The sequence below is a fragment of the Pieris rapae genome, chromosome 20, assembly GCF_905147795.1.
Source record: "Pieris rapae chromosome 20, ilPieRapa1.1, whole genome shotgun sequence".
Lineage (NCBI taxonomy): Eukaryota > Metazoa > Arthropoda > Insecta > Lepidoptera > Pieridae > Pieris > Pieris rapae.
The window spans coordinates 7,142,538-7,166,745 of NC_059528.1; the positions used below are offsets into that span (position 1 = coordinate 7,142,538).

At 33.1% G+C, this 24,208-nt stretch overlaps 1 protein-coding gene and 2 long non-coding RNA genes across 4 annotated transcripts; 1 reads left to right on the forward strand and 2 right to left on the reverse strand.

The window, feature by feature from the left end:
- Nucleotides 1-7,037: 7,037 nt before the first annotated feature.
- LOC123690058 lies at nucleotides 7,038-8,745 on the reverse strand. Its single transcript, XR_006750884.1, has 2 exons — nucleotides 8,434-8,745; nucleotides 7,038-7,119 (listed from the first exon to the last, which is right to left on the reverse strand). It is a non-coding gene; the product is annotated as an uncharacterized LOC123690058 (long non-coding RNA).
- Nucleotides 8,746-11,386: 2,641 nt separating this feature from the next.
- LOC123690062 lies at nucleotides 11,387-12,046 on the reverse strand. The gene is made up of 2 exons (XR_006750887.1): nucleotides 11,771-12,046; nucleotides 11,387-11,451 (listed from the first exon to the last, which is right to left on the reverse strand). It is a non-coding gene; the product is annotated as an uncharacterized LOC123690062 (long non-coding RNA).
- A 5,368-nt stretch (nucleotides 12,047-17,414) lies between these two features.
- LOC111002034 lies at nucleotides 17,415-23,905 on the forward strand. Of its 2 annotated transcripts, XM_022272126.2 has the most exons (9): nucleotides 17,415-17,620; nucleotides 18,095-18,291; nucleotides 18,747-18,842; nucleotides 19,127-19,222; nucleotides 20,139-20,294; nucleotides 20,562-20,706; nucleotides 21,907-22,054; nucleotides 22,779-22,912; nucleotides 23,735-23,905. In XM_022272126.2, exons 1-9 carry the CDS (start codon nucleotides 17,485-17,487, stop codon nucleotides 23,878-23,880), a joined length of 1,254 nt encoding a protein of 417 aa, XP_022127818.2. In that variant the 5' UTR covers nucleotides 17,415-17,484; the 3' UTR covers nucleotides 23,881-23,905. The 2 variants fall into 2 exon arrangements, with proteins under 2 accessions (XP_022127818.2, XP_045488589.1); XM_045632633.1 differs by lacking the exon at nucleotides 22,779-22,912.
- Nucleotides 23,906-24,208: the final 303 nt, after the last annotated feature.

A 24,208-nucleotide genomic window follows, 5' to 3' on the forward strand; every position in this document is an offset into this window, starting at 1 on the left:
GGGCCATTGTCTCCTTAATAAACATCTTTTTGTCGTAGGCGTGACAGACAGTTCTATATGCAAAAGCTGTTTCAGCGCAGAGGAATAAAACACCCACGTAGTCCTGGAAAAGAGATCCTCGGAGCAGTGAGTTCTCTTGAAGCCTGCGAAGTGAAGAAACTTCTGAACTTCTGGAAGGAGCTAGGCTGGCTTAATTAGCCAGGACCAAAAAAAATACGAAAATTATACACAATTCTAATATTATATTTAACTTATTTTTAATCCCACCTCCTATGTGGAAGGATCTACTGACGAAAATCATATTTAATTCAAAGTTGCAATACAAACATAAAATTGCCTGTTATAAGTGTAGCAACTATTTAAATTGTATTAATTATGTCTATAATGTTGCGTCACTGACTCTTCTTTTGGGTATTTTTTGGGCTCTTTTTGTCAGGGTCGACAAGGAGTGAGGTATTCTACTTGAGGACCTGCCACAGCTTAAAGCCAGCAATTCATTTATTTTATTCTATCTAGCTCTCAAACATCACACATAAGGACAATCGGATACTTTACAGATACAGATATACACATCTGATATTGATATGAGACCTTAAGAAGGTTCCTTCCTCAAAGCGAGTAGCCCAAAATATCTCAGCACCAAATTACTAGAGACCTCTTTGTATTGAAGAAGACGGATGAGTCCACCAATCTTCCGCGAATGTACACTGTTAATACAAAATACTAGGTTAGGTTCTCATTTCGGACGCCAAGAATCTTTTGGGTCGCAAAGCCAGCGGAGTGATAACAAATACAGGATATATTTTAGACACAGGTGATTGAGTTTTGAAGAAATTGATAAAAACCGAGAGAAAAGGCGGAACCACCGAAACCAGATGATAATGGAGCATTACAGTACACTTACTCACAACGATGCTTTTGGATTTCATTTTTAATCTACTACTTTATTGTTTTATAAAGAAGTGCTTACATTACAGATAAATTTAATAAATCTTGTATTGTAATTTTGGAATTTAAAGGTTTCACAGAACTTTATATTACTTTACGAAATAAACTACTAAAATATGTTGTAATCTTTTTATTGGCTCATTACGAAGGGATATCCGACGAAATTTGTAACACAAACTTTACCAATTTGCTTGGTGGTTCGCCATTTCTTTGGTGGTTTCAAAGACATATATTAATATTTACTGATGGTAGCACTCGCTTTGAATTAAAGCCTTTTTAATATTCGAGGAGGAAATGCTATTTGCACATCCCCGCAACTGGAAGTCTACGTGGATATGGGATTTGACTCACACCAGGCAATCAGAAAGCCGATTGAGCCATGCCAACCGGTACATCCCACTCTAAAAACTTTTATATTTAGTTTTATAAGTTCCTAAATATTCTACGGTATGAATGAAAACTTTTAAATACAATATTTAATTCAAATTGCAGTGCAGTGTTGGCCTAGTGGCTTCAGCGTGCGACTCTCATACCTGAGGTCGTAGGTTCTTTTCCCGGCTGTGCACCAATGGACTTTTTATCAATGTGCGCATTTAACATTTGCTCGAACGCTGAAGGAAAACATCGTGGGGAAACCGACATGTCTTAGACCCAAAAAGTCGACGACGTGTGTCAGCCACTGGAGACTGATCACCTACTTGCCTATTAGATTTAAATATGATTATAAAACAGATTCAGAAATCTGAGGCCAAGACTTAAAAGAGGTTGTAGCGCCACTGAGTTTTATTTTTTTTATTTAATTCAAATCAGATTTGGTTCGCGACTGTACAGGAAAGTACGGCACGGGCTAAACAATAAAAAGTGTCTCAATCGTACTTTTTGTATGTCACTTAATTTACCGGAACCTAAAGAAATTAAAAGAGTCTTTCCTATATAATGACTTTCAAATATTTTTCAATCGACTTATAGGGTGCAATGGGCACGTAGGAATCACTTAAACTTTAAAGAAAAACACTTTTTTAACGGATTATAGATATGTATTATTATATTTAAACTTATAATTATTTGTATCCTTTAAGACCAATAGTCAGTCATATCGACTCACCCACATACAAATTAGCCAAACACTTAGCATCAATATTATCCCCTCTCAGGGGGCACACTAGTGCTTATGTCAAGGACTCTTACCATTTTGTGGAAACATGTAGAGATCTCAAATTACTCCACAACGAAACTATGGTGAGTTTTGACGTTGAGTCACTATTTACAAACTTACCACTAAATGACTGCCTAGATATAATTTCAAAAAGACTTAAGGAACAGAACATGTCACCAGATTATGTAGATATTGTAAAACACTGTCTCACATCAGGGTACTTAATGTGGAAAGATGAGTTCTATGTGCAGGTTGATGGAGTAGCCATGGGTTCTCCGGTTTCACCTATAGTCGCTGACATCTTCATGGAGGACTTTGAGGAGAGAGCTTTGGCCAATGCCCCGGTTAAACCTAGACTGTACAAGAGATATGTCGATGACACATTTGTAGTACTCCCCAATGACAAAATATCTACATTTCTAGCGCATTTAAATTCAATACACAAGAACATTAAATTTACTGTTGAAAAAGAAAACAACAACTGTCTGCCCTTTTTGGACATTTTAATTATACGCAAAGCAGATGGCACACTAGGTCACACAATACACAGAAAGGCAACCCACACAGATAGGTACCTCAATGGTGAATCCCACCACCACCCGTCACAACTGCTCTCTGTCGGTAAATGTTTGTTTCAGAGAGCCCAACGTCTTTGTGATGCGGCCCACCTCAAGGAGGAACTACAGCATGTCAAACAGGTGCTACACCGAAACAAGTTGCGCATCCCCCGGCTGCATCACAGAAACAAAAACAAGACACAAACAGTTCCTCGCCAGCCAGCTTACCTGCCATATGTGAAGGGAGTTACAGATAGAATTAGCCGGGTCCTAAAACGAGCTTCCATTAATACAATTTTCAAGCCGCACAAGAAGATTCAGCAATTCCTAAGACCAATCAAAAGTAACACCCCATTGCAAGATGCAGGTATATACAAACTGGATTGCGACTGTGGCCTGTCTTACATAGGGCAAACTAAACGCAATATGTCCAGCAGACTCAAGGAACACATCGCGGACATAAGACATAGACGACACACAAAATCAGCAGTCTGTGAACACACACTAGATAGGCCTAATCACTACATACGCTTTGACCAACCGAAAGTACTTGCGAAAGAAAAAAGATTCTTCCCAAGATTGGTACGCGAAGCCATTGAAATCAAAAAACACGCCAATTTCAATAGAGAGGACGGCCTAAAATTATCAAACACCTGGGATCCAATAATATCCAAATTAAAATCTCAAAATAAACAACCCGCGAAAATGGAGGACACCGTGAGCAATTTCTGCAAAAACCCTACATCTTTTAGTCGATACCAACTCCGGGGAAATAAATACAGATAACACAACATGTTCTGCAGCTGTAATACTTTTTGACATTTAACACCTTTGTCTTCAGTCACCGTGACCACGCACGCTGTAAAGCACGCGAAACGTCGGTTTAAATTTAAAATTATGTACAAATAATTATAAGTTTAAATATAATAATACATATCTATAATCCGTTAAAAAAGTGTTTTTCTTTAAATGTGTAAAAGTTATGTAAATAAAAGACAATACTATAATCACTTAAACTACGGAGAGAACAATCGGGAATCTACCAGTTTCCAGCATTTGACTGTATGTGCCTGAAACGTACTTATAACATCTCCCGGAGGCTTGCCCTGCTGTCTGAGTAGAGCACACTAACTCTCCTTCACTGACACCTATCGAACCCTAGAAAAAAGCAATAAGAAAATAATTACTAAGGGTAAAATGCAAGTATAGTCGTTCCACAACTGAGCGTTTTCTATGGCAGTTTTTGCCGCGCACCACCATTACTAGGAATCATCTGCCAATATTTCAGAACTAGGGGGTCTATTTAGGGTCCTTCATGAAAATTCACCAAATCTCCCCCTCTGGCATTGAGAGTGTGAATGGGCGGTGGTATAACATAACATCTGGTGGGCCTCCTGTCTGTTTACCTCTATTACATAAAAAATATAACCACATCATAATAATACAGGTAACACTGAATTTTACAAGAGTTTAGTAGGGGAGTGCACAGGAACTGGTGCTCCAGTTATCATATAGAAGAAACCAAGATCAAAAACCCATAGCTAATTCATAACTAATTCGACTTAGGGTCCTTCAAGAAAAGAGCGTACCAATTCTTAAAAGGCCGGCAACGCACTCGCGAGCCCTCTGGCATTGAGAGTGTCCATGGGCGGCGGTATCACTTAACATCAGATGAGCCTCCTGCCCGTTTGCCCCCTGTTCTATTAAAAAAAAATACAAGTTTATACTCGAGTGAAAGACGTAGGCAACAGTAACACAGGCATCTGCTGAACTTTCACTTAGGACGCACCTGTCCGCGAGCGTTACTTTGTCTACATTTTAACATTGTTTTGATCCGGTTTCTCTGATTGTTAATTAGTCCTCTATGTCTATTCACATTTCATATATATTTTTTATTTATTACTAGCTGCCCCGACTAATTTCGTTTCGCCTACAGTCTATATTGTTGTAACTTATTTTAGGATTTCATTATGGTAATAATATTAATACATTTTTTTTTCTGCAAATACAGAAATGTTTTATTGCTTTACATTACGAAAGAAGAATAGCAGTTTAACAAACTACGCGCTATTAATCCGAACAACTCCTCTGAACACTCTACATGGTAAAAGCGGTAGAAGATGCAGAGTAACCCCACATCTCTACGCAACGCCAAAGGATCAAGCTGCTCGGAGAGAGATTGGTCGTCGACGATTCGAACCGCTCTTCGAATACGAGTGGAAGGAGTTGGTACGGTCATATGGAAAGCTCATCTGATGGATGATGATGATCTGATGATAACGCAGTCTGTGACGATCACTCATTACCAGAAGATTTGCTAGTGTATTAATTTTATTGGAGTCTGTTGGGCCTTTTCTTGATAACTGCAAATAATATTTAAATTTAAACTAATTAAATCTACACATATTATCATAAATTAGACAATATAAATTATGTAATACGAAATATAAATGTCACACAAGTGACGCCCTTATCACCAAACAGTAAGCTTGATAAAAAACTAAATCTGGTCCCCTTCTTAGCAATGTACCATTGGAAGCTGTGGCCACGCCCTTTTTCGAGATTGACCAATCAGCGCGCCCTATCTTGAATCATATATAGTCGAGATAAACATTATCAAATTGATAAATTAGGTGTTATTAATTGTAATAAATATCTGTTTTTAATAAAAATGAAGATAACACGTCAAATCAACGTCTTAATGGAATTTAATAATGGTAATATGATGATTATACTCGTTCATATAAATGTAATGTTCTTCTGATAATTATTTCTTATAAAATATATTTTAATATTCAAATATCTTGAATATTAAAATATATTTTATAGTAATCAAGTAACATAATCTTAAAATATCTGATCGAATAAAAAAATTCGAAATATTTTTTTATAATTTTGAAATATGTGGTTCTTTATATATGTATTTGTTTATAATTACATAATTGCAGTATTATAATTATTACAGTAATGTAAAAAAATAATACTTAAAATGCACAACTTTAAAATACAGAAAACTATGTACCTAGTGTGTCACTACGTTTTCATTCGTTTATTATTAAAAAAAATATTAACTGAACACTATGTTACAAACAAACCACCACACATCACGTATATAGGATACGGTTTTATATTTTTTTATAACTTGTCTAGACTAACTTAAGACTAATAAGTAACTTAAGTCTAAACTAATTTACTAGTAAGGATATTTATACAACATAAGAAAGTGTCCAGAACATTACATCATTATGTAATGTATTTTCATTTACTGAGAAGTTTGTTGCATGTATTTAAAGAGTTTGTTTTAATATAATTTTATATGAAATGTAATCAGTTATATTGTTGTCATTGTGTAAAACGATGTCAATATTTAAAACGCCGAAGCATATAGGTGGTGACATCTATTGTCGAGTAGATGAATGTAATGTTTCATTCCAACTCCAAATAGTCATCTTCTGTTAAAAATGTGTGTCTACCTGATAACAGAGGACGCTGCATTGGATGATTTTTTTTGTGATCGAGATAGAAAATATTTCGTGGTACAGAAATCTGTAAAATAAATGTGATCACTACCATAAACGGAAAAATATAAGTCTAAGCTCCCGTAAAAATAAAGATAAGTATTATTCCATATTTCGTATATCATAAACTATATCAGAAAAACGAAATCAAAGACTCAAAGGTATACTCGCAGCAGGGTATTAATTTAGACATTCTGAAGGTCTAATAAATTGTTAAGTTCATGTTTACGTCATCGAAGGCAGTGATAAATAATCATTTTGAAAATCATTATACAAAAAACAATATTGCTAAAACCGGCGCTTTTCCGTAAATAATGTTTTGTACTTGATTTTCTTATTAACAAAGACTCCAGGTACACTCATATTGCCAGGCTTTGTTCCGTGTGCAACCTTTATCGACTTTTAAATGTTTTGTTTCATATTTTTACGAAAATTATATGCGTAACATGTAACGATTTGCTGTATTGAAGAGACTTATAATATAATAAACAGGCATTACAAATGATTAATGATAAACAATAGATATAAGCAGCAAATCTGAAATAACCATTATTTACACTCCAAATAATTTCTGGCTAATCACAATTATATTTGTTACAGTAAGCATAAATAGAGCTGTGTTGGTAATTTTTTTTTAATGCGCTGTGCGAAGTCGATAGACCATACTTAGACTTAGACATTTTTTAGACTAAATTATTTTGTCATAATGATATTTTTCCTCTTTCCTTACCAGGATTAATATGGCTCTATTACATTTTATTTGTTTTATATTAAAAAAAATAAATGAAGTGAGTGTATTGGTCTAGTATTAAATTTCTTATTAATAATTAAAAGATATGTGATAAATAAAAAATAAAGCTTGCTCAATTAGATATTTATTTTCAATGTTGAAACTCCAGAATATATTGCGAACGCCATCATCTACAAACAAATAACAAATCTGTAAAGGAAAATTTTAAATATTATTTATTTATTTATTTTTATATTTATACTTTAAATAAAAACAAGTAACGGTGTGCAGCAGGCCTAATCGTTAAGCGAACTCTTCCAGACAACAGTAAAGAAAAACAATCAAAAGTAAGGGTAAAGCGGAAAAATATACAATTACCAAAATTAATATAGAATAAAAAATAATAAACGAAAAACTAAAACCAACTCTTAAGTTTCATGAATTACAATTAAGACTAAACAAACGAATAAGAAAATACATGAATTACATATTAATATAAAATATATATTTTAAGTATATATTTTCGGCGGTATCACTTAACATCAGGTGAGCCTCCTGCCCGTTTGCTCCCTGTTCTATAAAAAAAAATCCTACGATCCGGCAGGTTCAGTGGTGTTTATATGGAAGACTTCTAATAGAATATCGTCGAGTTAAAAAAACTTTAACACATTAAATGCTTAAACAATGGATAATGTAATTCAATTCAAAAATCATTTATTCATGTAGGTAACATAATGTACACTTAAAAATGTCTAAAAAAATATTCATAAAATGCTCTAATTTTAATCTGCCATTTCTCAAATCAAGAGCGTAGAAGGGAAGAGAAAAACGGGCAATAAACTCTCCGGCACTCTTTTTAATCGATACAAAATAATAGCCAGAAACCAAAACATTTAATGGCGAATTTTGATTAAGTAAATATGAATATTTGAAAATATGTTTTAATGTAAATTAGTATTAAAACAAAAAAAAACATTTTTTTAAATCCGAGTGGTATATACAGCACGTCGGATGCCGAATACTCGGATCCGAGAGAGATAAGAGAATAGAGCACTTACTGTGTTTTTTTTTTAAACAGGGAGCAAACGGGTTCGAGACTCACCTGATTTTTTTTTTTTATTTATTCAATACATGTGATAAAAAAATACATGAGGGTACATGCAAATAACCATGCGCTGAAACCAACAGATTTAAGTGCGGCATGGTGTGGTCGCTGCTACTCGACTGTTTGATTACATAATTAATTTAACAACAATTATGTAATCAAATTAATTACATAATTAATTAAATTAATTAATTACATAGTATCTTATTTTATAGCATAAAGTACAGTCATACGCCAACATTTCTAGATACAAACAAAGTGCCGGAAATATGTCTATACCACTTTAATGATAATATTATTACGTTCATTTTGTTACACAATATCAAGTCGGTCTTAATGATGTTAAGTGATATGGACACTCTCGTGATAATAGGAATCTGATGATACATACCTAATATTTTTTTGAACATTATACGTACCGAATTACACACAAGCAGTCAGTTCTTCAAGCAACTTTGTGATACATTCGGCAGGTGGACTCGTATCGAATTCCAATCTTTGGCTCGAATGTAAAAGAAATCCGTTATTCGGTTTCAGACATTGTGCGAACTTAACAATAGCTGTTATTATACACTTGATGTCAGGTTTTTTAAAATCTTCCTCGCTAAGAACAGCGGTAATTGTTACGATAAAGAAAAATAGAATTAACTTCATTTTGTATGGTTCTGTGAAGTGTTTGTGATAGCTTTGTCTTTTATACTACCATAAACATTTTAAACATGCAAGTTAAATATGGTATTTCAAAACTATGTTCATTCCAAGGAAAGTATTTCATTTATTATGTATTAAACATTTGTTATGTGATTTTACTTGAACATAAGATTTTCATTTTTAGACTCTAAATACTCAACAATCTCACACAATAGGGATATCTAGTCTTGGCGTAGTTTTGCTCTTTAGCGAATTTTGTAAACGTTTTTGACATTCATACCTAAGCATGCCCTAAGACGCATCTAAATTGAATAAACGAATTTTGATTTTGATTTTAAAGCATAGGTTTCATCGAAGTCGATAAAAATTAAATAGCTTTTCTAATGGGATGCCTGTATAAGTATTAAACGTTAGGTTTAATATTGTCGGTGTACGTGGGTAACACTGAATATGTTTAGCATTGGCCAGTTATAAACATTGCTAATGAAAACTTATTTTTAAATTTCAAATTTAGAACTCTTTGGTAACTTAATGTAGTATATTGCATTCAATTGTTTTGTGTATTGGCGGCAAATCTAACACTCTTTTTACACTTGAAAATGAACCTAACGCGAGAAAATTTTAGGTCAATGATTTATTATGACTTTCGTTGCGGGCTGCGAGTAGCATTGATGATGAAGCCCCATCTCGTGTCACTATTAACAGTTGGTTTAACGAGTCATATCGGGGACTTAGCAATCTCAATCAGTAGTCTCTCTTTAGTAGTCGTTGTTAAAGGAAAGTCCTAACGACTACTAAAGATAACATCAGTGCTGTGCTAAACATGATAGAGGAAGATAAGAGAGTGACCTATCAGCAGATACGGGCAGGCCTAAGCATTGGTATAAGTCAACTTCAAAAAAAAAATTGCACGGACGTTTAGGCGTCAGTAAGCTGTGTACCAGATTCCTCATACTTTAACCGACGACCAGAAACACCTTCGCATGGACTGGTGTCGCCAAATATTTGATATGTTCAAGGCGGTGACTCAAATGCTTTATTTCACAACGTCATACGTGATGAAAGCTCGATTATTGCTACGAACCCAAAACCAAAAGACAATCAGCTCAGTGGATCTTTCCTTTCATACAGATTTATTATATTATATTAAATTAATTAAATATTGAAGATAAGTAGTTATATAAAATCTGGATGGTAACAAAATATTGAAATAGAATCATTATGTTCAATTAGTGGTCTACCTAAGTCCTGAAACCATCTCAGGGGGATGGATCCGCCGTTGCTGGCACTCTGCGACATTCATATATCCCAAAAAAATATATAAAATAAATAAGATAAAATTCGAAGTATTCGCTTTACGAGCCCAGAAGATGCCGTGAAAGCGTACGAAGTTGCTATAGAAGAGAATCCTAAGCAAGACTGGGTCCACACTGTTGTTCTCACTAGTTCTACCGAATGTGACGATGTGTAGCGAGGAAAAAATATTATTAGTTACGAAATCCAGCTTTCTCTTTACATATAAAGGGCTTTGAGTATTATTAAAAAGTTCGTAATTCCTTAGGAATTTCGTCCATTAATTCTTTGAAACATATTCTTCTAATTGGAGCACCAAGCCATCCTAGAAGTTACTAATTACAAGACTAATGGTACTGCCGTGTCAATGCTACCTTATGCAATAGACAAGCCGTACAGACAATTTTTTCTATTATCTCGTCTTATCATATACCATTATATACCACTATTAATATGGCTATATAACATTAGTAAATTGTGTCTAATAGCATTACTGAATAATTAATTCATAATTCAAAGATAGGTGATAAATAAAAAATAAAGTTTGCTCATTTAGATATTTATGATAATGATACAATTATAGTATATATATTTTAAAAAAACAAAAGGATTGTTAACTATAATACAAAGTAGTTTCATTGTCAGAGGTACAATACAATGACAAAATGTCACTTATATGTTTAAATGTAATAAAAATTTAAATGAAATTTATTTTTTTAATATGTTACGAGAAGAAGAGACTTACATACATAAATATATAGTAAACAGGCGTTACAAATGATTAAAGACAAACAATATAATATATAAACAGCGGAAACTGGAAAATTTTACACTTAAAATAACTTTAGCCTGTTCACAGATTTGCATAAGAAGAGCTGTTTGGATATTTTTTGTCACAATTGTTTAGCCATAAATGGTTAAAATAAATAAAATAAAATATATTTATTATGGAATACAGGTACTTATTCCATGTCATTAAATTTGAACCTGTAGGTTGCAGGTTCGGGTGCAGGCCGAGAGAAAAAGCCGGCGTAATAAACACTCGGTAATCTTTTAAAAAAGCAAATCATCAAACAACAATATTTATAAAACAAATATGGCAAGTTAATAAGAAGTAGCTTGCCCAGCACTAGTCCCAGGCCCTTTTATCATCTAGATAATCGCTAACTTTATAAAAAGCTTTTTTACACAAGCGTTTTCTTAATACACTTCTTAAATTGATTAAAAGTCAGAGATACAAGATCCTCTGGGATTTTATTAAAGAAGTCTCCCTTTTCCTCCATAAATATTTTCTTACTAATTATATACCAGGATAATTATGCCTCTACTACATTTTATTTATTTTTTATTTTAATTTTTATCAAGTTTTCCAATACCATTAAATAACCTATTTATAATTAAAAGATAGGTGATGAATGAAAAATAAGCTTGCTTATTTAGATATTTATTTTCAATGTTCCAAGTGCAGGATATTATTTGAACACCATGTAAATCTGTAAAGGACAATATTAAATATTAACTTAGGCTGATGTAAATAAAATTACATTTACAATAAGCTAGATCTGGCAAGTAATTTGTACCTACTTTAGTTAGGAATAGGTACTTAATATAAAATCAAGACATTTGCTGAAATTTTACAAAAGTATAGTGAAAGGACATATCTTCCAGGCAACCCTAGTAAAAAGTACCTAAGGGTAAGTTTAGAAACAAAAAAACAAAAACAAAATTCATATAAACAAAAGTTAGTTAGTTAGTTAAAGATTATGTGAATACCGAAAAACGTTACATAGTTTTTTTTAACGTTATACATACCGATTTAAATACAAGCCAGCACGTCTTCTACCCAATGTTTTAAACATTCTGCCACCGGACTCGATCCGAATTCCATACTTTCGCTCGAATTTAATAGGAAACCGTGATTTTTTTTCAAACATTTTGCGAATTTAACAATAGATTTTATTAAACAAACATAATTAGGGCCCTTTAAAACTTCCTCGCTAAGAACAGCGGAAATTGTTACGATAAAGAAAAATAGAATTAACTTCATATTGTATGGTTCTGTGATGTGTTTGTGACAGCTTTGTCTTTTATACCGTACCGTACATATTTTAAACGTGCAAGTTAAATATGGTATTTAACAACTATGTTCATTCCGAAGAAAGTATTTCATTTATTATATATTAAACATTTGTTATGTGATTTATAACTGTTGCCACCTAGCTATGGTGGCAACAGTTATAAATCACATAGCCATGCTAACGCTATTTGACTCAACAGATTTAGGTATATTTAGGGCCTGTTTCACAATGTATGGATAAAGTGCCAAATAGCTATGCAACACATAAATTATTCGAAAGATAAAAGTTCCAAATAAGATACTTCGAATTTCATGACGTATAGCGCTATCTGACAGTCGTGAAACGCAAAAATACTATTTATCATAACAATAAGTAATAATTAGCTTATTTGGAACTTATCCGGACATTGTGAAACAGGCCCTTAAACTCAAAAACTGACACATTAGGAATGTCTAGTATTGTGTAGTATATCAAAGGCTTCTTGAAAGTCGACAAAAGTTAAATACCACTGTTACTGTGATGCCTGTATTAGTGTTATATATAAGATTTTAATATTGTTGGTGTACTAAAGTCAAAAGAAATAAACATTTATACAAGTACATTGTGTTATACACAATGTATACTTATGAACGTCAAAAAAATAAATATACATTAAATGCTTCTAATTTTACATTCACTGCCAGTACTCTAATCAAGGGCATAGAACAGAAGAGAAGAACTGGCAATGAACACTCTGCCACTTTTTTCGAGATGATATTGGAGAAAAGTAGATGCCACAGAAATCGTTTTTGCGTCGCCAAATGCCGCCTCGATACAACTGTGCCGTATTCTTGTGTTATCCACACGAGAGCTTTCTTAATATAAGTTTTGTTTTGATGTTTTAGAATCCTTAAGTGTTTTTCAGGTCAAATACAAGAATCTTAGAAGCTATCTTAGTTCAGGTGTTCTGTAAACGTTAGTTTACTGTCAAAAATTAACTCTAAGTCACGAATTACTCTTTCTTCTTCAACAATTATGTTTCCTTAAAACAGGTTAGTATAGTATCATTTATAAATATATTTTAAAATATTGGACCTAGATGAGAGCCCTGTGGTACACCGGAAGTAACATTTGTATACCAAAGAGCTGGTCTGTGTATAGGCTATACTCTCCGTATCCACGGTTTGTTAGCCCGCTTTCAGGCGACTCCGTTCCATATTTTCAAAAAGGTCTATGGTATAAGATCAGTTCAGTCTGATTCTACCTGTTTGATCGGTAATGTGCTAGATCCAGACTGTACCCTACTACACTATATTTATAATATATTACTGAAAAAATTTGCGTCATTTTATTTTTGATTTCTTAATCTTTGAGTTTTTACAGGGGTTTGGCAGTTATCATACCTATTTTAAGCAATGCAAGAACTTCATTGCGCCCTTATAGGTTCTAAAACTGCATGCTTAGACAGAAGACTAAAACAGGTACTACTAAAAACAATATCCTTTACAACATGAAACAATACTGTTGATAATTGCCACTCTGGTTTAACAGTGCCCTGAGTTACCCCAGGCGTGTTCAAAATTCAACAGTTATATCATTCCAGCATGTGACAGTATTCTTGCTTTTGTCAGGCTTTTTGTCGTATATTATTAGAACCTTAATTATACTTATAAAATCTACAGCATTTTAATAAAGAACTGAAAGTGAAATAATTCCTTACAAAAAAACGAAGCTTAGATAGTATCAATCTTGTTTAATAAATCCTAATACATATAACAATACAGTATTTACAATTAAAAAATTAATAATAAGAAAATTTAAATAAATTTAAAAAGTTTGATCCCTGTGGCAGTCAGTTCCGCTGTCAACATTTCCTCTTGAGCACACTTTAGCGAAGGCTGATGTCAAAAATGCAATGCAATTCCCAAATTTGATTGTTTATATTGTATTTCTTTCTAGGAAATTAAAATCTTTATATTATTTACCAATATTTGGTACCGTTACAAGAAACCAAACGATGTAACGAAACAGATATTAATGTAGGTTGTACGCTGTTTACTCATTGTTATTTTAGTCGAATTGAAAGGCAACTGAATACTCTTACACGTTTTATTTATTTAAAAAAATAGATAAGGTAAGCAAGAAGTGATATGACAATATTAAAAAAAAATATTTCTCAATTACGACCACTATGAAGTTATCACTTGCAATATACAGTTCATAGTACATTATTTGTACCAATTTGTACCAATTTTAACCGGAACCTTTCTCCCCGTGGCTGTACAATGAGTATTATACCTTTTGCAGCCCCTTACAAACATTGTGTAAAAGAAAACTCGGCGAGAAGAGTGGCGGAATATTTATTGCCAGTTCTTCTCTTCCGTTCTACGCCCTTGACAACTGGCAGTCAATGCAAAATGAAACATATTTAATATGTAGTTCTTTATTGACGTTCATAAGTGTACATTTACCTATAAAAATTTTGTCTTTGACTATTAAAACACTAACAAATCAGTCGAAGCCGTGAGGTACATATATTTTATAGTTTTGTGTTTTATTAACATAGCTTTTACACATTTTAAGAAAACACTTTTTTACCGGATTGATTAAACTTATAATTATTTAACATATATATATTTTACATGGAAACCGTGAGCATTTTCTGTAAAAACCCTTCATCTTTTAGTCGATATCAACTCCGGGGAAATTAATACAGATAATGTAATTTTTTCAACAGCTGTGATACTTTTTGAAATTCAACACCTTCTGTCTTCAGTCACCGTAACCACACACGCTGTAAAGCACGCGAAACTTCGGATAAATTAAAAAAAAATATTTTAAAAAATAAAATTATGTTAAATAATCATAAGTTTAATAATACATAGCTTCAACCTGCTAAAAAGTCTTTTCTTTATACATACATTTTAGTTGTTTTTAATAACAATGGATAACAAAATGATAAATAATGCGTATAAAGTGCTTTGGAATGTAATAAATAAGGTATTTTTTTCTTTTTATATTGGAGGCAAACAGGAGGCTCACCTAAAATGATACCGCCTCATGGACACTCATGTTTCCAGAAGGCTCGCTAGTAAATTTGGACGCTCTTTTGTTGAAAGTGTCTAAGGGCCTGTTTCACAATGTCCGGATAAGTTCCAAATAAGCTATTTGTTACTTATTTGTAGGATAAACAGTATTTTTGCGTTTCACGACTGTCGGATAGCGCTATACGTCATGAAATGCCAAGTATCTTATTCGGAACTTTTATCTTTCGAATAATTTATGTGTTGCATAGCTATTTGGCACTTTATCCATACATTGTGAAACAGGCCCTAATTGTCTTAAGTCGAATTGGTTCGAAAATACCGTAGTATAGCTTATTAAGAAACGCTCAGTTGTGGAACAACGGACGTCGAGGTGATCTGGATGGTATTTTGTATTCTGCCTTGACGTCCGATGATGAAACAGCTGCTCTGCAAAACTCTCCATATGGATAGTATGTTTGTAATAAAATGTATTTAATGTTCGTAAAAGTCTTCCAATATCGTTAATCTGAAATTAAAAATTATTAAAATTCAATATATGTATATATAAATTGTGTACCACTTTCTTTTATTTCTATATGCGCATTTAACATTTACTCGAACGGTGAAGGAAAACATCGTAAGGAAACCGACATGTCTTAGACCCAAAAAGTCGACGACGTGTGTCAGGCACTGGAGGCTGATCACCTACTTGCCTAATAGATTTAAAAAATGATCATGAAACAGATTCATAAATCTGAGGCCAAGACCTAAAGAGGTTGTAGTGCCACTGATTTTTTTTTGTGTACCACTTAGGTCAAGACTTAGAACTGACTTTCGTATATCAAAAATATATTGGATATGGCATTCGAGAGTCAAGTAAAAAATTTTTATATTTATAAATTATCAAATACTAACGAATTACGCAAGTCTACAGTGAGCCATATCGGCTCGAAAAATGGTGAAGCAATACTTGTGTAAGTCATACTCTTCTACGTAATTTGTCAAACAATCTAGTAAATTAGCAACGTTTAGGATAGTGCAAGGCATTTCGGAAAGCTCATAGCCCTCTATATCTTCATCTTCACTCAGCACTACGCCACAAATCGTCAAACAGATTAACACAAATATTATTTTATTCATTGCGTGTAATTTCAATATGCAATATGTATAAGTTTTCTCTTTTATATTCAAGTAAAGTACTTATTAGTAATAAACTGCGAATAGCACGCATACACCGCACCGCATTCATAGATAATATTGTGATAAAACATGAATTCTTTTAACTTCCTTGTGCTTAAATGTCTCGTAAATTATGTTAATTATCAACGCAATAGAAAACTATTTGTTTAATTAAAGGTAAGACAATGTAAACTGATAATTCACATTATTTTGACGATGCGTAGTAGTTATAACCAAACGCTTTTTTATTTTTTTAGTTTAGTTTAGTACGCCCTCTTTCTTCATTTATAGGATGTACCCAAAACCTTCTGCTCTGTCGGCGGCGAAACCGTTTGCACCTTCGATTGTACCAATATAAAAGAACAACCAAGCGTGGATCCATCACTGACATCTATTCACAATCACAACTGTGTGAATACTGCGGCTATTCGTTTTTTATACGAAGGAAAATCTACCGTGTGAATACGGGTATTCTTTTTTTATAATCACCCGGGGGTGATTGTACGTTAAAAAAACGAATACAAATAAAACGTGCAGGATAATGTCGTGTGAACGAAGCCTAACTTCGTTCCATCCGGGTATCCCTTGACTCCTCTCAAGTTTTTTATTAGAGCTTAATTTATTTCAGTGTGATTTTTCCGGTTTAAGATAGCACTATTATTATACTTGTATAATTTTGATCAATTAGGGCCTGTTTCACAATGTCCGGATAAGTTCCAATTAAGCTATTTGTTACTTATTGGTATGATAAATAGTACTTTTGCGTTTCACGACTGTCAGATAGCGCTATACGTCATGAAATTCGAAGTATCTTATTTGGAACTTTTATCTTTCGAATAATTTATGTGTTGCATAGCTATTTGGCACTTTATCCACACATTGTGAAACAGGTCCTTAATGTATCCAAAAAAATTATTTATAATATTCCTATAAGTACTTTATGGTAAAAATATGAAACTCTTTTGACTTCCGCTTGATGTAAAAATTTCTTGTTGTAATTTATTTCAATTGTAAATGCTCCACTCATATTTAATTGGTTAAAACATTTTTAAAATCCATAATTTACACATATAATTTTTTATATGTGCCAACCCCAAACGTACTAGTTTTTTCAATTTTTAGTACAATTAACAAGCGGAAACGGAAATGGCAAAAGCTAAAATGAAATGATTGAATGTTTTTTATAATTGATATTCATTTCTGCTTTAATAGTTTCTTCTAACTTACAGTGGCATTATTACTTAGTAATTCCTATATAATTCTTATGAATATTGGAAGTAAAATGAAGCCAGTTTCATTTTGGAGAATGGGTGATGTAGCTCTTGGAAGATTAAGTAAGCAGGTTTATGTTAAAGTGCAAGTTGTTAAAGATGAAGACGGATTGTTCTATGACGACAAAGGTACGTATAGTCACAGTATAATTTCATCGTCTATTCCTTATTCTTAAAATTTATAACGTCGGTCAGCGGGTCATACATTTTCATTAAATAAATCTATAACTTGAAGGTGTATCATTTATAACCAATTTGTAACTTCTGAAAGATATAGTTCATATTCTAAAACAGATTTGTCAAACATGCACACTCATTTGATATCAGGCTAGCATAGGTTTTAGAATTAAACTATAAGTCTTGTGGCATTCTCTTCCAGACAACTTAGAAGTTAAGTTCTGTTCATTGTCATGTCCAAACTATGGTGGATTTTAACATATTAAATTAGATGGGATTACAATTCGTAAATTTGTTTTTATTTAGTTAAGATCTAACTCCTAATAGCAAATAATAACCCATGTTTTGTTAGCTTTTGCTACTAGTACTAAAACTATTGGTAATAAGAAAATTTATTAATTGTTTGATCAACACTTTATTTTATAGTTTTAGGAATATCAGCAATTGGAGATAATATTGAATTGTTTGAAGAATTATGTTATTATGTTGAGGTGCTAAGGTCAAAGGAGCAAATATGGCTGCCATACACAAGTATGTATTTAGCTGAGCGGTCAAGACCCTTTTATGGGACAGAGAGGTTAGACAGACCAAAAAAAGCTAATGATGGAAAGCCATCTCCTAGGGTAAGATATTTTTATATGCATAGATATTTATATGTTTACCATGAAAAAAAACTACTGTACTTAAATAAAATATGTGCATGCTGTTATAAAAGCAATACAGCAGTATTTTTATTTCATGTACAATATAGACAAAATTTAATTTTTATTTTACTATTGTACCCATTAGATTAGATTACTCTAGATATTTTTAAGAGACTTACTTAACTAATGGATGGGGTATAGAAATGGTTTGCCTTCTATTTAAAAAAAAACATAAATACTTTTTGGAAATGAACTACTTTCAACTGTTAAAATCGAACAAAATGGCATTTAAAAATGCTGAAAGTACTGTAATGTCTGTTTGCTGTGTTGCCATAATAATAATAAAGATAATAGGAAATATAAATCTTAAAAATAAGATATAATATGTAATTGACAAGTTTTCCTTGATCAAATGAACCTTAATATATTTTCAGAAAAAATCTGAAGATGAGTTTAGTGACCTGAGTGACCAATGCTCTGACTATGAAGGATCAGTTTCTGATATTGAGGAGAGGGAAACACTGCATGAGGTAATACTGATTTAATTAACTGTCATGGCCTTTTTTAAAATATATATGAAAAAACTTTGAGAGATAGTATGTTGAATCAATAAATTTTAAAAATTCATCACAATTTTCTTTACTTAATTTAAATTACCTAATAAATTATTGGAATTTACTTATTTATATATATTACTATAATCTGTGTTGAGGTCCCATCATTAGAAGACCAGGTATTTGAATATTTATAATATGTATTTATTTTAGTTATATTGCTATTTTTAACTACTTGTAAAATATAATTTTTATTTCAGTATATAGAAAAAATTCCATTTGAAGATTTCATTCGTTGTGGCAAAGAAGTATTATTTGATGAACTATATGAACAATCACTCTTAGAACGCAATGAGGTATGATATTTCACATTTCTTTGTACAGAAGAAACCAAAAAGCAAAATCCCTACACTCTTTGATGGTATGTAAATTTCAAAAAGTCAAAAATCATTTATTCATGTAGGTAACACAACTTAACTTATGAACGTAAAAAAGGAAATATATATTAATAGCTTCTAATTATACATATACTGCCAGTTCTCAAATCGAGGACGTAGAACGGAAGAGAAGAACTGGCAATAAACTCTCCGCTAGTCTTTTTAATCGCCAAGTTTTTTCTTTTATACAACGTTTGTTAGGAGTTGCAACAATAGCACCATGTTCTATATGAAATCTTGAGTAATTAAGTATAATAAAATAAATTAAAAACAAAGATTTGTCCTCTATCAGCAGGAGGCATGGTGAAATAGGAGTACGCACTTACATTCTCGTGGGAACAACACGCAAATACACATTACACAGTCGAAATAACTAACACCACATACACGAATTCAAGTACGACTTGTCACCATAAGTAGCATTCATTCACGAGTATATATATATATATAAATATACTATCAGTTAGCAGGACAAGGGCGTATAGTGTAGCTGAAATCCAAATAATATTTCACTACTAGCTGACCTGGCAAACGTCGTTTTGCCATGTATATCATTTATAATAAAAAATAGGGGTTGATCGTAGAGGGTTGAAAATTTCAGGTTGTATGTATTTTTTAATGCTGTTGATACAGTTGATAAAAAATAAATTAATAATAAAAACATAAAAAAAAATCATTTTAAAAAAATGAAGGAAGAATGTTGTCCGATTCTCAGGCACACAAAATATCATGAGAATCGGTCAAGCCGTTTCGGGGGAGTTTAACCACAAACACCGCGACACGAGAATTTTATATATAAGATTTTGACATAAAGATCTTAATATTTTTTTATAAGGACGTCAAAGATTATCTTCGCAGCGTGGACGCAAGTACTGAAGACAGGTTTGAAGAGCTTTTACGAAATATCGCTACTGGGAACGAAATTGACAATTATCTGAAACAATGTTGGAGATACGCCTTTGTCGTACATTTTGAATTGAAGTCGGATGAGGTGAGTTCTAACTGTTCTTAAAAAATCATTAAATTATTATTTTTTATTCAGGTTGATACAAAAAAAAACTTAATATAAAAAAACTTTTTTTTTAATTAAAGTTATGTATTATTGTATTTAAACATAATTTTAAATTTAACCGAAGTTTCGCGTGCCTTTACAGCGTGCGTGGTCACGGTGACTGAAGACAAAGGTGTTAAATTTAAATTAAAAAAAAAAACAAATTTAAAATTTTTGCCAATAACATGAAATCTTGGTACTCTACAGTGGTGGGAGGACTTAAGTGGTACACTGACAGTGCACACCAATTGGTGTCTCGTCTGTGGCAAGACTGATGCCTTGAAGGAATGCAAGAAATGTCCAGCCGCCTTCCATGGTAGCTGTTCACGGAACTGGCTTATTTCCGTTATACGTAAGTTTTTCTATAGAACAGGCCTAACGGGCTCAGGTGTCAGTCAGACGACACGCGAGTGCGTTACCGGGCTTTTAAGAATTTGTACGCTGATATTGAAGTACACAAAAACATCTCTCCAGGTTTAGACTGCTCGTCAGCTTGTTTAATTTTTAAAAATCCGTTTTAAGTTTCAATACAAATAAGAATAAGCATCTAGGCCCAATTATAATAAACACAGCATCCGTCATCTTTCTGCCAATTGTTTGTGTCAATATTTAATTTTATTTTCTTATTTTCTATAGTAACTTAATACAAATACTAAAAAACTTATAAACATACTAGCTGACCCGGAAAACGTTGTTTTGCCATGTTTTTGTGCCAAAAAATTAAAGTTTATAATTAAAAAAATATATATATTAGGGATGATTGTAGAGGGGTGAAAATTTAGGGTTGCATGTATTTTTGTATGGTGTATCGTAAAAAAATAAAAACGAAAATTTTGTCTAAAAAATAAATAAAAAAATTTAGGGGTGGACCACCCTTAACATTTAGGGGGATGAAACATAGATGTTATTCGATTCTCAGACCTACCCAATACGCACACAAAATTTCATGAGAATCGGTCGAGCCGTTTCGGAGGAGTTCGGTTACTAACCCCGTGACACAAGAATTTTATATATTAGAAATACAGCTGCCGGTAATTGAGATAAGAACTTATATCCTATGTCTGAGTTTGTTGGAACTGCTAGAAATTGTGACCGCTTGCAATGACTGAATATTTGGTACTCGCAGTCCTAGTCTCATCAAAATTTCCCCATTACCCTAAGGACCCTAAAAAATATGTGTGATAGTGAGGTCCTTCATTATCACTAACATGTATCATACACAAGAAATACAAAGTTGGATACATAAGCGAACTTGGTTTTTCTGTAAAGGGGCCGTTCAAGTAATACGTAGCACTATAGGGGGGAAGGAGGATTTTCATATTTGGTGATTACGTCACCAGTATATTTCCTTTTTTATATATATTACCAATACATTGAAAACGAAATGCATTTTCGAGGATTCCTACAAAAAATTAATACATTTAGGTACTTTTATTTTTGAGAACAAGGCTTATGTATGCTGAGAAGAGAAGGTGGGGGAATATATTGCAGTTAAGCTACTTCATACTGCCTCAAAAATAACATTACATTTTAAACAGTTATGAGTTTTTAGACCGTAAAAGCCCATTGAAGGTGAAGAACGATTCGCCAGTACTTGTGGAGAAAGTACTATCAAGCACCAGGGTCAAATGTATTGATGATAATCCAAGTGATGACGATCAAGATCTGTGCCCCAGTTGCCGTTGGGGACCCAAAGTGGGGTAAGTCATTAATGCAAGTTCTTTTCTCTAGATTGTTTCTTTTGCCTTTCCATCAGGGGGACTTGACTTGACATCTGTTATTTAGAGAACCGGGTGTACCCACTAAAATTACACCCACAAAACTACCTTTAATAGTACCAAAGCGACAGTACCCATTTTTTTATGGAACCGGGCAAATGGGTAGGAGGCTCACCTGGTGTTCAGTAATACAGCCCATGGACATAGTAATAATAATAATTAATAAAAACAAAAAAAGGAAAACAAATTTATGTTTGGTCCTACTGGCAGTGAACGAGTACTCTAGTGTCACGGGTACAATGTTACTTAATTTTTTTAATTTTAGTATTTTTATCTTATAGTTTTGACTTTCAAAAGTGCATTTTGAATAGGTTTAAATGAAATAAATGATTTGACTTTGAGTTTAGACATACATACTTATACTTCATATTAATATGTAACAACATCATTTCGTTTTCTATAAACTTCATACTTTGCGCTATTTCAGGAAATAATTTATTATCCTGTGGCCAGATTAAACTTCGCTGGTTAATTAATAATATTTTTGTAAACTTACCATACCAACTTATAATTAAAAGGTCGGCAACGCACTTACGAGCTTTTCGGCAATGGTTATCACTTTACATTAGGTGAGCCTCTTGCCCGTTTGCCTCCTATAGTATATTATGAACAAAAGACTGCTTCCTACCTGTTACCTGTGTTCTAGATATAATGACATAGTGTGGCACAAGCTAGACAGTTGTTCTTGGTGGCCAGCCAGGGTGCTGACACCTTGCTCCCTCCCATTGTGTTTGATGTCTTCCTCGCACGAGATGGACCAGTGGCCTGTGCGGTACTATGGTAAGAATTTCCATCAGTCAATAATTATGATGATGGGGACGTCCATAAATTACGTCATCGATTTTTTCCCGATTTTAGCCCCCCCCCCCCTATAATCATCCTATCGTAATTTCTTACTGACCCCCCCCTTCTCCCAAAATTGACGTCATTACTAGTTTGAATAAAACATTGCAGATTAGAGAAAAATAGGGTATTATATGATTAAAACACTTGGTTATAGAATCACCTTTTATTATTTTTACTTTGATATAATATACCTTTTTAATTACAATTTCTTTTATTATGAGTTATTTTAGTTAGAAATAATCTTTTTGTACGTGAAAAATAAACTTTAAGTAAATAAATAAGAATGACGTCAATTTCGAAACACCCCCCCCCCCCCATCAATCATTTACCGTCATCCGCAGACAAATCCCCCCCCCCCCTAATTTAGAATGACGTAATATATGGACGGCCCCGATGGGAAATTAGTAATGAGAGGAGACAAATGGATTTGTAGGCTTTCGTCGGGACCTCAGATTACTATAGCTGTTTCGTGATCTTTTGTTTTTTATACGGGTTACTTTCCGTGCCTGACACACACCGTAGGGTTGAAATGATTTCTGACCTCACCATGTGCGTGTCTGAACGTGCAATAGATATAAAAAAACCATTGAGGTACCCTCTGATAACACGCGTCAATCATAAACACTGTTTCTGAGAAATTACACATACAAGTATATACTTAGTATATAGTTCATCATTCATCACACCGACATATTACAAAAATTTCATATTTTTAAAAGTCAGTTAAAAATATACTTGAAGTTTTATTGTTTACAGGTACGCTGAACCATTCATGGGCTAATGCGAGTCATATGTGTCTGTTTCTCCCAAAGCACACAACGGCTCTAAATGCAAGAGATGATATTTTGAAACAAGCCATGCTTGACGCTAGCGACGATTATATAGCTGTTTATTTAGGATAGTAAGATTAAAATTAAATGCAACCAACTGTTTTTTTATTTCCCCACCGCACCCAAATATACCTCTGAAATGGGGGGAAGCCAAAATCATAAAAAAATCAGTGGCGCTACAACCTCTAGGTCTTCGCCTCAGATTTCTAAATCTGTTTCATGATCATTTTTAAATCTACTAGGCAAGTAGGTGATCAGCCACCAGTGCCTGACACACGTCGACTTTTTGAGTCTAAGACATGTCGGTTTCCCCATGTTTTCCTTCACTGTTCGAGCAAATGTTAAATGCACACACAGTCCATTGGTGCACAGCCGGGATTATACACAATGGACCTAATGA

What these genes read in the sequence shown, in the direction of transcription:
- LOC111002034 (XM_022272126.2), top strand. Translation starts at nt 17,485, where the DNA reads ATGAATATTGGAAGTAAAATGAAGCCAGTTTCATTTTGGAGAATGGGT. An exon ending in CACTCTTAGAACGCAATGAG is followed by an intron (nt 19,223 to 20,138) that starts GTATGATATTTC and finishes TTTTTTTATAAG; the next exon opens with GACGTCAAAGATTATCTTCG. An exon ending in TTGAATTGAAGTCGGATGAG is followed by an intron (nt 20,295 to 20,561) that starts GTGAGTTCTAAC and finishes GGTACTCTACAG; the next exon opens with TGGTGGGAGGACTTAAGTGG.